This window comes from Trichoderma camerunense, assembly GCF_050948025.1.
Source record: "Trichoderma camerunense strain CBS 138272 chromosome Unknown V8C40scaffold_10, whole genome shotgun sequence".
Taxonomy (NCBI): domain Eukaryota; kingdom Fungi; phylum Ascomycota; class Sordariomycetes; order Hypocreales; family Hypocreaceae; genus Trichoderma; species Trichoderma camerunense.
The window spans coordinates 128,576-140,845 of NW_028145360.1; the positions used below are offsets into that span (position 1 = coordinate 128,576).

The 12,270-nt window shown below is 49.1% G+C and overlaps 4 protein-coding genes and 3 non-coding genes across 7 annotated transcripts; 5 read left to right on the top strand and 2 right to left on the bottom strand.

Moving 5' to 3' along the window:
- The first annotated feature begins 121 nt into the window (after positions 1-121).
- Positions 122-1,376, top strand: V8C40DRAFT_246223 (uncharacterized protein). The gene is made up of 3 exons (XM_083216074.1): positions 122-293; positions 357-898; positions 974-1,376. The coding sequence occupies exons 1-3, from the start codon at positions 207-209 to the stop codon at positions 1,050-1,052; spliced, it is 708 nt and encodes a 235-aa protein (XP_083072421.1). The 5' UTR covers positions 122-206; the 3' UTR covers positions 1,053-1,376.
- On the bottom strand, positions 1,089-4,247 carry V8C40DRAFT_246227 (Zn(II)2Cys6 transcription factor). The gene is made up of 8 exons (XM_083216075.1): positions 3,638-4,247; positions 3,431-3,525; positions 3,147-3,359; positions 2,927-3,091; positions 2,548-2,861; positions 2,288-2,490; positions 1,768-2,225; positions 1,089-1,704 (listed from the first exon to the last, which is right to left on the bottom strand). The coding sequence occupies exons 1-8, from the start codon at positions 3,698-3,700 to the stop codon at positions 1,272-1,274; spliced, it is 1,944 nt and encodes a 647-aa protein (XP_083072422.1). The 5' UTR covers positions 3,701-4,247; the 3' UTR covers positions 1,089-1,271.
- V8C40DRAFT_t124 lies at positions 4,041-4,138 on the top strand. The gene has a single exon. It is a non-coding gene; the product is annotated as a tRNA-Leu (tRNA).
- Positions 4,248-4,701: 454 nt separating the features above from the next.
- V8C40DRAFT_t125 lies at positions 4,702-4,783 on the top strand. The gene has a single exon. It is a non-coding gene; the product is annotated as a tRNA-Gly (tRNA).
- A 20-nt stretch (positions 4,784-4,803) lies between these two features.
- Positions 4,804-7,194, bottom strand: V8C40DRAFT_246230 (fungal specific transcription factor domain-containing protein). Its single transcript, XM_083216076.1, has 4 exons — positions 6,792-7,194; positions 6,640-6,731; positions 5,730-6,584; positions 4,804-5,664 (listed from the first exon to the last, which is right to left on the bottom strand). The coding sequence occupies exons 1-4, from the start codon at positions 6,867-6,869 to the stop codon at positions 4,959-4,961; spliced, it is 1,731 nt and encodes a 576-aa protein (XP_083072423.1). The 5' UTR covers positions 6,870-7,194; the 3' UTR covers positions 4,804-4,958.
- A 637-nt stretch (positions 7,195-7,831) lies between these two features.
- On the top strand, positions 7,832-7,917 carry V8C40DRAFT_t126. Its single transcript has one exon. It is a non-coding gene; the product is annotated as a tRNA-Cys (tRNA).
- A 1,278-nt stretch (positions 7,918-9,195) lies between these two features.
- Positions 9,196-12,263, top strand: V8C40DRAFT_279705 (kinase-like domain-containing protein; the record flags this gene model as incomplete). Its single annotated transcript, XM_083221278.1, has 4 exons — positions 9,196-9,563; positions 9,622-10,457; positions 10,536-11,174; positions 11,260-12,263. The coding sequence occupies 4 exons, from the start codon at positions 9,196-9,198 to the stop codon at positions 11,547-11,549; spliced, it is 2,133 nt and encodes a 710-aa protein (XP_083072424.1). The 3' UTR covers positions 11,550-12,263.
- Between the last annotated feature and the right edge of the window lie 7 nt (positions 12,264-12,270).

Below are 12,270 nucleotides of genomic sequence, written 5' to 3' on the forward strand. Positions count from 1 at the left end.
ACTTTTGGAGGGGAGACCGCGTCGACGCGTCTAATTGATTTCGCTTAGACGCATAAATGCGCATACCGGGGAGCGTGGGGTAAAGTCTGAGCTGCCAGAAGCTCAAGCTCTGAATGACCTCATTGGCGATTAATTTGCTGGGCTATATTTTCATCAATCTCTCCCTCTACTTTGTATCCGATTGGGGGACTTTCACAGCCGCAAACATGATATCAACCAGATTTCGAATAGCTCACCAAAGCTCACGACTGTTTCTGAGAACAGTGTCTACGCTGAAGAATAACTCATACATTGTGAGTCGCAAACGCAAAGCCGGTTTACACTGAGAACTGATGAGCTTACCAAATCCACTTCAGAAAGTCTTTGACAATGCAGCAGCACCTTCATCACATATCCTCACCTATCTAGACTCAAATCCTCCCTCTCAAACGCTTGCAATTGGCGTTACCACAGCCGTTCCCCCGACACCTCATTCATTTACACAGAACCCAAAGTTTGTATCGATTCTCAACGAGGTCGTATCTGAATACGGCCATCAAGATGAAGATGTGATTGCGCAAGCAAAAGCCTTTGCCAGCCCAGGAGGGTTCAATCTCGGGTCCGGTGGCTCATTCTTCCCCGGGCAGCGCCAAGAGCGCCATCAAGGATCTTCCCGGAAGCAAGGAGGAGGCGGCGGAGCTGGAGGAGATGGAGCCGGAGGAGCGAGTGCGCAGGGCGGGCCGGGCGGTGCAGGCCGAGGCGGGTTCGTTCATCTGAGCGATCGCAGGAATCCGCCTGACTTTGGCCGGATTGCCTGGCCGGAAGATATCTTAGGAAGCGTTGAAGTGGACGAGTCTGGAGAAGTTGTCGGAAAGCTTCAGCCAAGCGGGACGTATAGGATCGTGACTAATGAAGGAATGTAAGTTTTGGACAAATCCAACTGCTTGTCATCTCTCTCTTTTTACTCTGTCTGAGCTAACCTTGCTGTTTCAAGCCTTGGACTGAGCCCGTTCTTGAGAGGCAAGCTGATCGATAGGCTCCGTAAGGAGGAGGCGAAGGAGAGAGGATCTTAATGCCCATATTACTTAGGGACACGGCGCGGATGTAAACTAGGAACAAAAGAAAGCTAATGCGTATTTCGGATGACAAGTATACGCCATCGCCGCACCTTCATGTATATTAATGACAAGTATATCTGATCGTAATTTGTGTGGTCATCCGCCACCAACATCTCTCAAACTCCATATGCCGTTTCATCATCTAGTAATTCGCCAAGCATCTCAATTGTTCCATCACGCAAAAGTGTTCATGTCAAAACCAAACACCTCGTTCATATTTACATCCCCGTCCAACAGGTCATCCCAGTACGACATATCCATCGGCACATCCCAAAGTCCCTGGTTCATCGTCTGGTTCACAGGCATATCGTTATGTCCACCCAGCATCGCTCCTGGTGATGAGCTATTCTCAATTAATTTTCTCACGTCGCAGGATAGCCGGTCAAATGCCACCCAGTGCGGAGTCACTGCCGACCACTTTAGAGAAATGTCTTTTAGCATCTGCCGACAGTCGTCGAGGGCTTTGATGATTGACTGAGGTTCCGGGATCTGGTTGGTAGCTATAGAGGAAGCAGCGGTTTCGTTTTGGCTGCTGAGAATGTTTGATGTGTGGATTCCACAGTATAGAATCATGAACCCGGAGCGTAGTATATCTTGTATCCACGTCCTACAGATATTCCAATTAGTATATGCATCAAATTGGAGCATATTTGAATCAGTCGTCGCTTACCATAATGTCGTCTTGACACCCTTAGCCAACAGAGTTTGGTAAAGGAAGATGATTTGAACGGCAGGGTCTAAGCAATGCCTGAGATATGTCACATCAGGCTTAAATAAGTGCGCCTCCTGCCCCGTAGGTACCACTAATGTAGAGAAAATAAAGAGCTTCTCTCGATGAAAGTTGACTTCCATATACTCTTTTGTTAGAAAGATACATGGGGAATGAGAGATGGTGCTTGTTTCTTCGTGTAAGAGACGCCACTGCTCAAGCTCTGCGTAGAGTAGGTTAGCGGCTTCTGCCTTGGCTTGGAAGCTGTCGTTTGTACGTCTTGCATAAAGCTGTTCGCGGACTTTTGTTGAGATTCTTCGCAGCTGAGATTGTCGGATGAGTACAGCAACCTCAGATCCATTCGGTATACTTGTGTCAAGCCCCTTTTCCAGGTCATCTAGACAAACGTAGTCGGGCATCTAAACTCAACTGTTTAGCACGCAAAATACATACAATTCCGCCAATTTTTGGGTATACCCACCTCAACGGTAATATCATGATCGGCAATTGCTATAGGCCGTCCTAGACCACATGCAGCAAATCGCTCCTGGACGTAGCAGCACCAGAAAAGCCGTCTGCGCCTTTGTTCAGTCACCGCATCTAGCGGTTTGGAGGGAGCTCTATGGTATCCAAGCTGAATACACGTCCTCATGGCCTGTCTCGCTAATTTCCATCTGCTACCAACTAGATGAAGGATATGAGTCAAGACAGTTTTCCACAATTTTTAGTTGGGTCACTTACTTCCAGTAGCGTGCTGGTGAGCGAAAACAAGGAGCAACAGGGTGTTTTGTATTTGTGTCTCGCCATCTGTGAGTGACAAGACTTCTTCAGCATATTGCATGGCGGAAGCATAGTAATGGATTGGAGATTTGCTTGATGATGGTCGCCTCGAAAATGGTAGTCCAACAGCAAAAATCATGAATAGCTGATACAAGTCATTTTTTCTTTCCAAGGGGGAACTCGAGGCAGAGCGATTGTCATACAAGCGTTCGATCTGCTCATATGCCCGACTTTTACTCATAAAAGGGGAGACTCTGTGAAAGCCAATCTCAAAACTTAAAACGATGCATTAGCAGATTGGCCATATCTCAGGTAATAGAGTGAGATGTCAAAAACTCACTAGGCATCAGTCAGATCACAGGCCTCCGAGAGAGGTGGTAGGTTGTCCTCGTCACTCAACGAGATTTCGATCCCATCAGTTTGGGGCTGTAGTAGTGATCCTGCTTGAAATCCAGTTCCCTGGGAAAAGTGCATAGACAGCGCTGCTGCTACTAGGTGTCCAAGACTTGAAATCCATCAGTCTAAAGGGCATTCGATATTCGATGTTTAAGCTGACTCACCTAAATATACTGCCATCGGTGAATTTGGGAGTTCCTGTAGCCTTGGATGAAGACCCGGCAATAGATCTGACGTTTGGTGAGATGCCGTGCCCTTGAAGCTCAAGAGGAGTCGAGTCATTGGTCCGTACGGCCTGCGCATATGGTCTGTTGCCTTGAGCTTCAAGATAGGCGGCTCGAAGATAGGCTGCTCGCGCCTTCAAGTCTTCAATGTATCTAATCATACATGAGCACACGAGCAATTACCGGTTTTTACATAGCATGATGTGCTGCGAGATCCAGCTCACCCTCTCTCGTAGTGCTCCCCCGAGACCGGATCAATCTCGATGCAGGGGGTCTTTGCGCGGTTACAGTTGGAGCAGACTCGAGCATCTTTATCGCACTTGGATGTAGATTTATTAGTTAGAATGGCAACTTAGACCCCAGGGAGTGAAAACGGAGAAAGAAGCTGAGTGCATTGTTGGCTGAACCAGCTGATTTCATTCGTTCATTACCTTGAGCTTCTTGGCACGACAACGGGCGCACGCGCCAGAAAAGTTGGTAATCTGACGAGGCATGCTCAGAAGATGCCAATAGTATTGGATTCTCGCATCTCCAATGCAGGAATCAGCAAGATTTCCTTTCAGCGAGATGTTCGACGCGGATGTTGGCGATGCTGCTCCGACATACGCCGCTGCAGCTGACCCTCGAGCTTAATCACTTCAAGCCACTAAAATGACAAGGGCACCCATAAGACGATAAGCCTGGCATCAGGGGCGGGTGGCGTCTTGTTCCAAACGCCCCGTCCCTGCAGCACTCTGGAGAAGAAGAAAAGCTCGGAGTCAACACAGTTCGACGATGTTGTTGCCAGAAACGTCTCTCCGAACAACGGCAGAATCCATCACATCACAGCATCTGGGCGAGATGGCCGAGTTGGTTATGGCGTCAGGTTAAGGCTACCTTAACAGCAATTCCTGGTGGAGCAATCCGCGTGGGTTCGAGTCCCACTCTCGTCAAGACATTTCTTTTTGCGTTTTTCATCTTTTTTTTGCCATATCTACTTACAGCCTTGCGTCTTGCAAGGGTTTGACAAACATACAAGAGTCTGGGGTTGTCCGTTCCTCGTCTCTGGATTTTGCCCTATCCTTATTGCTTCCCTTTCCATTGGGGTGGCTGGAGCTTCTCCATTCGGCTATGACAAGGCCATCCATCCCCATCAAGCCAGCACAGCTAATCCGTAGATTCCCGAGATCCAGCTGGGACTATTATGGGGTATCTCCCGGAGTTGCGTCCGCCAACAGTAATTTTCAGGCGGACGGCTTTCCGAGACTTGCCTATTTAGGAAGTTTTGGTGGAGTTGAGTTGAGTCCGCATAGCGTCCGATCTCGAGGGCCGTGAAGAGACAAATAACGGTGAGATAAAGGAGTTCAAAGAGATGTACAATATAATATCGTAGAAAATTTCAACTCGAGGTTTTTAAAGAGTGCCAATTGCCGTTGTTTGGTGGGGGAGTAAGAGCTTTCCCGCTCGTGATAGGTTTATAGTCATCAACTCGACTCAGTCCTACAACGAAGAACAAGCGTAATTGGTTTAGTGGTAAAATTCTCCGTTGCCATCCGAGCAACGTCGGGGAGCCCTGGGTTCGATTCCCAGATTACGCATTGAAATTTCATTTTTTGCCCGTGTTTCTTCCTTTTTGGTCCCTTTGCTGTTCTGGAATGCCTAAAAGCAGGTAGTTGGGCATTTCAGCTTGTCCGACTTGACAGGTAGCAGTGTCATCACTGTTAAGAATGGACAATATAGTTGATAAACTTCTTGTGTGTATTTGAGAAAATCTCATCCATGGGATATATTCATGCCAATGGACATCAGAGCATTCGTGCAGAATTCGTATAAATCACTGCCATCGAGAAAGTCGATATTGTGACGAGACTCGACGTCAGAGGATGCCATCTGCGTGAGCACCTTATTCACAAGCGCTTTGTGAGGATACAGGCCTGGAAATCTAGTGCTGATAACGGATAGGATCATCTCAGCCAAGGACAGAGTCTGAGAGATCTGGCCTATCCTCTGTTTTTGGGGTAGCCCTCCGCAGAACAAGACTTGTAATAGTCCAAGCTGGAAGATGCTGTATCCCGTGATCCACGGCAGAGCGAACCATGTGGAAACTGAATTTTGAAGGACGGCCAGATGGTCTTGCACCAATTTGTCTCTGCCTTCAAGCGCAGAGCTGGCCCCAGCCGACCTCTTTATACTCTGGGTTGCGAGATGGAGTCCGAATATCTTTGATAGAAACGGTATCTCCCCTTTATTGCTCAATATTCTGCCACGGAGGTATTCGTTATAGTACGATAGGTAGCTCGCACCACCGTTCTGGAAGCTGCCGCAAAGCTCATATGCCCAGCTGAACATCTCCACCAGGGTTAATCCTTCAGAATCGGATGTACAGATATCCGGAGGTTTCACTATACATGCCTCCCATTCAGAGGAAATGTCGCGATTCTGAATGCTCATCGGCAGCCCTAATGCGGAGCTAATAGAGCTGTTTATCCGCAAAAACATGATTAGTCAGTCTTGATACCGCACATTGGATGCGAATGATCTTACAAGTCAAATAAGTAAGCTGCCTGAAATAGCTTCACTCCATCTCCATCTGCAGCCGCGGTTCCTCTTGGTTCAGGCTGGAGTTGATGATATCCCATAACAATGCAAGCTTGAGTGACAAGATCCATCAGGTGCCACGAGCTGCCTGTGCCGGGGTCGAAGAGTGAATAAATGGCGAGGAGGAGGAGAATTTGTGCTGTAGTGGCTGATTCGTCGTAAGAGTACTGGATTTCCATGGCGCGTATAAAATAATCGGCAGAGTTGCGCGTGTCAAAGGCGGCTGACGACTCTATTGGAAGAATGGCTCCAATGGAAATGATGAGATAGAACATAACGCGGTCCCCAAGATTGCTTTGGCTACCGACCGTGACTTTGTTCAGTATGCTCTGAACTACAGCTTCAGAGACAATTGGGAAAGTCGGATGGATATAAGAAAAGTATTTGCTGGCATAATAGACTGCAATGTCGTAGTCCAGATAGTCGCCCATGCCATTAGGTTTTGAGTAGATAGAGGCGTCATATGATGCTAGCAAGCTCTTCTTCGGAGTGAGATCCAGTATACCACGGGGGTCGCAATTGGCCAGTCGGAGTGCCCTGCGAGTCATCTTTTGCAGGCTGTAGAGTTCGCCGCGGTAAAGTGACACAGTCTCAACTTCTCTGAGAACATCTAAATCAACAGTGTCTATAGATTGCTCCCTAGTATCAATCGATGAGATGGAAGCTTCAAATGGCACGGGGGTTGGATTAATTTGCTGTTGAAGGACGGCGGGTGTTGAATGGAGCGCTGGTGCAGTGGTCTGTAGCCGTGATAGCTGAGCTTCGAGGTTCGATATTTCCTTTTCAAGACTTTGAACAGCTCTACATTATCGAATTAGGGCATTGCAGTATCCTGATAGCGAGATGTGATACTGACCCTTCTTGTCCATCAATGCTCTTGATGACTTGCATGACGCAGTCCAGACCTCGTCTTATGCACGAACCGCAACGCGGGACTTGACGGTCGCACTACAAAGTATTAGCTATCAATTATACAGAGACATATGGATGAGCTGAAGAATAACCAACCTTTCTCTTCCTCCGTCTGCAATTCTGACATGCGAGGCCACCTCGCGCAGAGTCCGCATTTTCAGCGGATTCGCTCATTGTTGATCACTTTGATTAGGCGTAAAACAAAGACTGAATTAAACAAGGCCAATTTTGAGTTTAAATGAGGTTGGTGAGTGTGAGAAAGGATGTCTCAGAAGATTGCCTCTCGTTCGCGTCTGCCATTGCCGGGTAGGTCCTCTCGAAGCGATGCGAAATGCGAAGAAAGAACGAAAGTTTCAGTTTCTCAATCCAGAGGACCCATGGCCTGGACTTTTTTCCTCTTTTTTAGGCAATATATGTTAACAAGTCCTTTATTTCTCCTTCTGTGAATAGAAGAGCCAAAATGGAATTTCTCGAGGAATCATAACGAATGAGCGCGGAGATGGTTTAAGTGGCTGGTAGAATAGTATTAGCACTGACGCTGTGGAGGATTGGAGCCACCAAATCATCTCGGATCAAAGTCCGCCCCGTTTAAGCGGCGTTCAGGAAAGCGGATTCAGACCCGAGGCAGTGCGGCTTGCTGAACTTGATGTCGCGATTGTATGGAGATTCTACTCTTGAGCTTCCAGTTTGGATCTGTTAACTGACATAACATTTTTCGTCAAGTTTTTCGCATGTGCAATTATTCGGAGTGTTATACGTGCATCATAAAGCGGCCACAAGAAGTTCCAATAACCATAGGATTTCGTCTGTTATAGTCGTTCACGATATAGGTACTCAGCTACTTAATGCATCGTCAAGTTGCATATATGCTTGTATTCTCATTTTTTGTCGGACCATTCATACTAGGTCTTTGCCAAGGTATACTCCATTATCTTTTTTTCTAAGCGATTTGCTATGGATTGTTCTGAATTTTTGCAATCACGTACAAAACAGTATTCGCTCCAGGGTAGAGCTTGCGGCCGTCACCGGCAGCGGTGCGTGGATCACGGAACGGCGATGGTCGGATCAGATGGCAATCCCTTATAAGACAAAATAAATCTCCCCTTCGCCACACCGGATCAACCGGTCTTCCGAATGGTTCCTTAGCTCAGTGGTTTAGAGCGAGAGATTGCAGTTTCGCGCAGTCATCTCTAGGTCGCGTGTTCGATTCACGCAGGAACCTCGTTTTTTGCTCTTTTTGTATGCAACCCATTTTTTCTAGCCCCTGCAATGCAAGGAACTTAAATCATTCTTTTTAATTCGATAGATACATGAACTGTTCACAGCCTCATCCTGCCTCGAATCAAGCCTGTTTAGGTTTAATGACGAAGTCCTTTGGAGCCATCGTGGCGAGGACCGAGTGAAAGTCAAAAACGGGACGGCACGTTGTGGCAGGGCAAAACGGCTTTGGCACCGGTTGCAAGTCTCGATAACAACACCCGACGGCACGTATCGGAATGCCACCAAAGTCGTATGACAATTGCTGAGTGGCAACGCAATGATGATGGAGTTTATCAGAGACGTGAACTCATCCCATCCGTCTCGGCTCGCCCTAAACAACTAGGCTTGAGAGGCCCAATCAGAGCGCATGGCAGTGGCAGGAATGCGATACATCTCATGCAGGTCTCAGGCTAATGCTGATGGAAGCTGTCAGCGGGCGAGGCTGCTGTTACAAATAAATGGTGTTGACAGCATGTGATGGAGCTTGCTAGACGGAAGAGCCATCCATGGTGTTTCAATGGCTCGATTTGTTCTTGTCTTGTGCAGATTGCGATTTGATGTTTCTTCATCTCTGCGCCATATTATTACCGGGTACAAGCAAGTACATGTATGCGCTGCTTGCATCTCGCCTTAAGTTCTCACAGTACCAATGAATGTACCCTGCTGTCAGAACTTGCAACTCTGAGCTGGAACACTGCGGCATTCCATTGACTTTAACGATTCAATGATTCAATCCATTCATCACAGCATGCAGCTCTGCCCAGCTGAAATGGCGCATAATAGCCCGTCGTAAGTTTAGCAGTTCCTCAGCCCGGCTACGCTACGGTGGCGGCGTGTTGACAGCGCTCAATTGAAGCGAGCAGCCCCGAAGCCTTTACAACGGCGCCCTGTAACTGCTCCAGTCTTGGCAGCTTTTGTCCGCTAATTCTCCTTCGCAGTGGAGCCCTCACACCCCCCTAGCGCCTGTCCCACGGCTGGCCTGCGACCTGTAATTTTCCGGATAGAGTGACGTTACCCCTCCATCTCGACCAGACGTAGACAAGGTAGAACTCTCGCTCCACCATTGCCAAAGCCAGCGCCAGTCATTCTCCACGTCTGGCTTTGATTGATTGACCGCGCATCTGAGCGTTGCTTGACACCAAACACAAATATCCATCATCCTTACCGGACCCTTGACCAGCTTGAGCGCCTATAAACACCCCCAGCGAGCGCCTAGCCTGTGCTCCTCCCGCTGCCCGCCATGGCCCCCCGAGGCTTCGAGGATGAGGAGCTGACCATCTCCATGTCGTCCACCCACGTCCGCCGGCACCAGCCGCAGCCTCAGCAGGAAGATGTCGCGACGGCGCCCAAGAACATCGCGAGGACCGATCAGCAGCCGCAGGAGAAGAAGTCCCGGGCCGAGCAGCGCATCGGCGCCTACACCGTCATCCGCACGCTGGGCGAGGGCTCCTTTGGCAAGGTTCGCCTGGCCATCCACAATGGCACCGGCCAGCAGGTTGCCCTCAAGATCATCACCCGCAAGAAGCTCATCAGCCGCGACATGGCCGGCCGAGTCGAGCGTGAGATTGAGTATCTCCAGCTGCTCCGCCACCCGCACATCATCAAGCTGTATGCCACTTCCTTCTCCCGGCCCTTCAATTCTTGCTAATCTTGTGTCGTCGACTAGTTATACCGTCATTAAGACCCCGGCCGAAATCATCATGGTGCTTGAGTACGCCGGTGGCGAGCTGTTTGACTACATTGTCCAGAACGGCCGCATGAAGGAGGCAGAGGCACGCCGTTTCTTCCAGCAGATGATATGTGCTGTCGAGTACTGCCATCGTCATAAGATTGTCCACCGAGACCTCAAGCCCGAAAACCTGTTACTGGATGAGAATCTCAACGTCAAGATTGCCGATTTTGGTCTCAGCAACATCATGACCGACGGCAACTTCCTCAAGACGAGCTGCGGTAGCCCCAACTATGCTGCCCCCGAGGTCATCGGTGGAAAGCTCTACGCCGGCTCCGAAGTGGACGTGTGGAGCTGCGGTGTTATTCTCTACGTCCTGCTTGTCGGAAGGCTACCCTTTGATGATGAGCACATCCCTAGCCTCTTTGCCAAAATCGCCAGGGGTACCTACAGCATGCCCCAATGGATGCCGGCTGGTGCGGCCGCCTTGATCAAGGGCATGCTAGTTGTCAATCCGGTCCAGCGAATGACCATTGACGAGATTAGGGCTGACCCGTGGTTCAACACCGACTTGCCCACATACTTGCAGCCTCCCGTCGAAGAGTTCTTTCATACTGGCGTTGACCCCAATAAGGCTATTCAGAAGAGTGATATTGCACCCAATGCTCCCGAAAAGGTGCAAGAGAAGCTCCACAATGAGGTTACAGAAAAGATTAGCAAGACCATGGGTTACGGCAAAGACGATGTCGAAGAGGCTCTCCAATCCGAGGAACCCTCAGCAATCAAGGACGCCTACATGATTGTCCGAGAAAACAAACTCATGCTAGCAAATAGTGAGTTCATATACTCCATTTCCCACTAACCTGCCGCTTCTTTGTAACCAAGCCAGCTGGATACTAACTGCCTTCCAGATCCAGAATCTGGCCTCACTGGTGAGGAAGGCAGTCCTATGATGAGCATATCTTCTACTCGATCCGCCATTTCACCTGGAGGCACATCCCCTCGTCCATACGTCAACAAGGTCGGCATCCTGCCGAGCAGTCTCCCCGCCTATCACAAAGATTACATGGAGAGGGAAAAGAATGGAACCGATCACGAGACTCTACCCCCAGCTATAGCGATTAACGATGAGCTACCCGCTACCAGAACCGAGGCCGAGAAGGAAGAGGCAGCACGTCGTCTAAATCCTCACGCACGCAATGCTCTACGCCTGGACGAGTCTAGTAAACGCCCACAAGGAATGACACCAATTACTACACCCGCCAAAAAGCCCAAGCCTGTGCGCTGGCAATTTGGCATCCGGTCTCGCAATGCGCCATGGGAGGCCCTCCTCTGTATTCACAAAGCCCTCCACAAGCTTGGTGCATCTCATCTCCGGGATGAGGGTTACGACGAGGCACACGGCAGAGGAGGGGACGACGCTACAAGTCGTGATAGCAGCTTTGCAAACGGCGTTCCTTTGGCACGCAAGTTAGGTGACTCTGATCCTACTAAGAAGTATAAACTACCTGCGGATCCGTGGCATATCCAAGTCAGATGGCCATCGTCTGGTAAGTCTTTGAGTGAACTTTCAACTTCCCATGCAACGCAATCCTGAAGAATCTATAATTCTAACGAATCGTACCCAATGATTAGACATCCAAAGAGAGGCAGAACGCCGACAAGACTCTGAAATGAAGAGCGGGTCGCCAGACAGCTTCCACGTCTACTCTCCCGAAGACCCGACTTCACGCAAGGACTTCGTTGCCCTGCACATGGACATTCAAATCTATGAGATGGAACAGGGAGTCTATCTTGTGGACTTCAAGTGCTCGGGCTACGAGACCCAGGACGGAAGGCTGCTCGAGGAGAAGGAGGTCACCAGCCCGTTCCCCTTCTTGGATCGGGCCGCCAAGTTGATTATGCAGCTAGCCGAGGCTGACTAGGCTCGGCCCAGGATCGCTGCGTTTCTGAACGACTTTCGTGCGTGGAGTATTACCTGGCTGGCTGGTGTCTTTAAGGGTGCTTTGGCCGTGTTCCAGAGAGAATGGAGAGGATAACCTCTAGAAATGCTCGTTGCCCCCTTTTATCCTATGCTGAGCTTTTCCTTTGACTTTTCTCTCTTTTCCTTCATCTCGGGGGAGAACGTTTTCTGGGGGGGACTTGCGACATTAGGAATCATACATTGATGCTCCTGTTTACAGACGCCTCTTGTTTGCTAAACATTTTCTTCTTACTTTTGGTTTTTGCTTCAAACGTCCGTGCTATTCTGGGTGGGCGTCAATGGTTAGACTGGGAGTGCGCAGCATTTATTGTCCGCGCCATGGGGAGCGAGGGACGGATCGGTGGTGGCTGGTGTTTCGACGATGATGAATCAACGTTCAACGCCAATAGCATGCTGACTGCGGTTCAAGGGTCTTTTTTTTTTTTCAAAGCCGTTTGCATTGCTGAATCTATGGGAAACAGTATTGACTACAAGTACATATTTTTAATGTGTAACATTTTTTTTTCATTTGTGTTTCTGCGGCGGTCAATCTTTTTAATCCCAAATCAAGTGACGTTACGTATTATCCAAGAAACTAAAATCAATGTACTCCTCTCATGCTCTGGAACAGGGTATAAAGATTGGCGGAAAGGGTTATGAGGGAATGAGATGTTAGACAACGA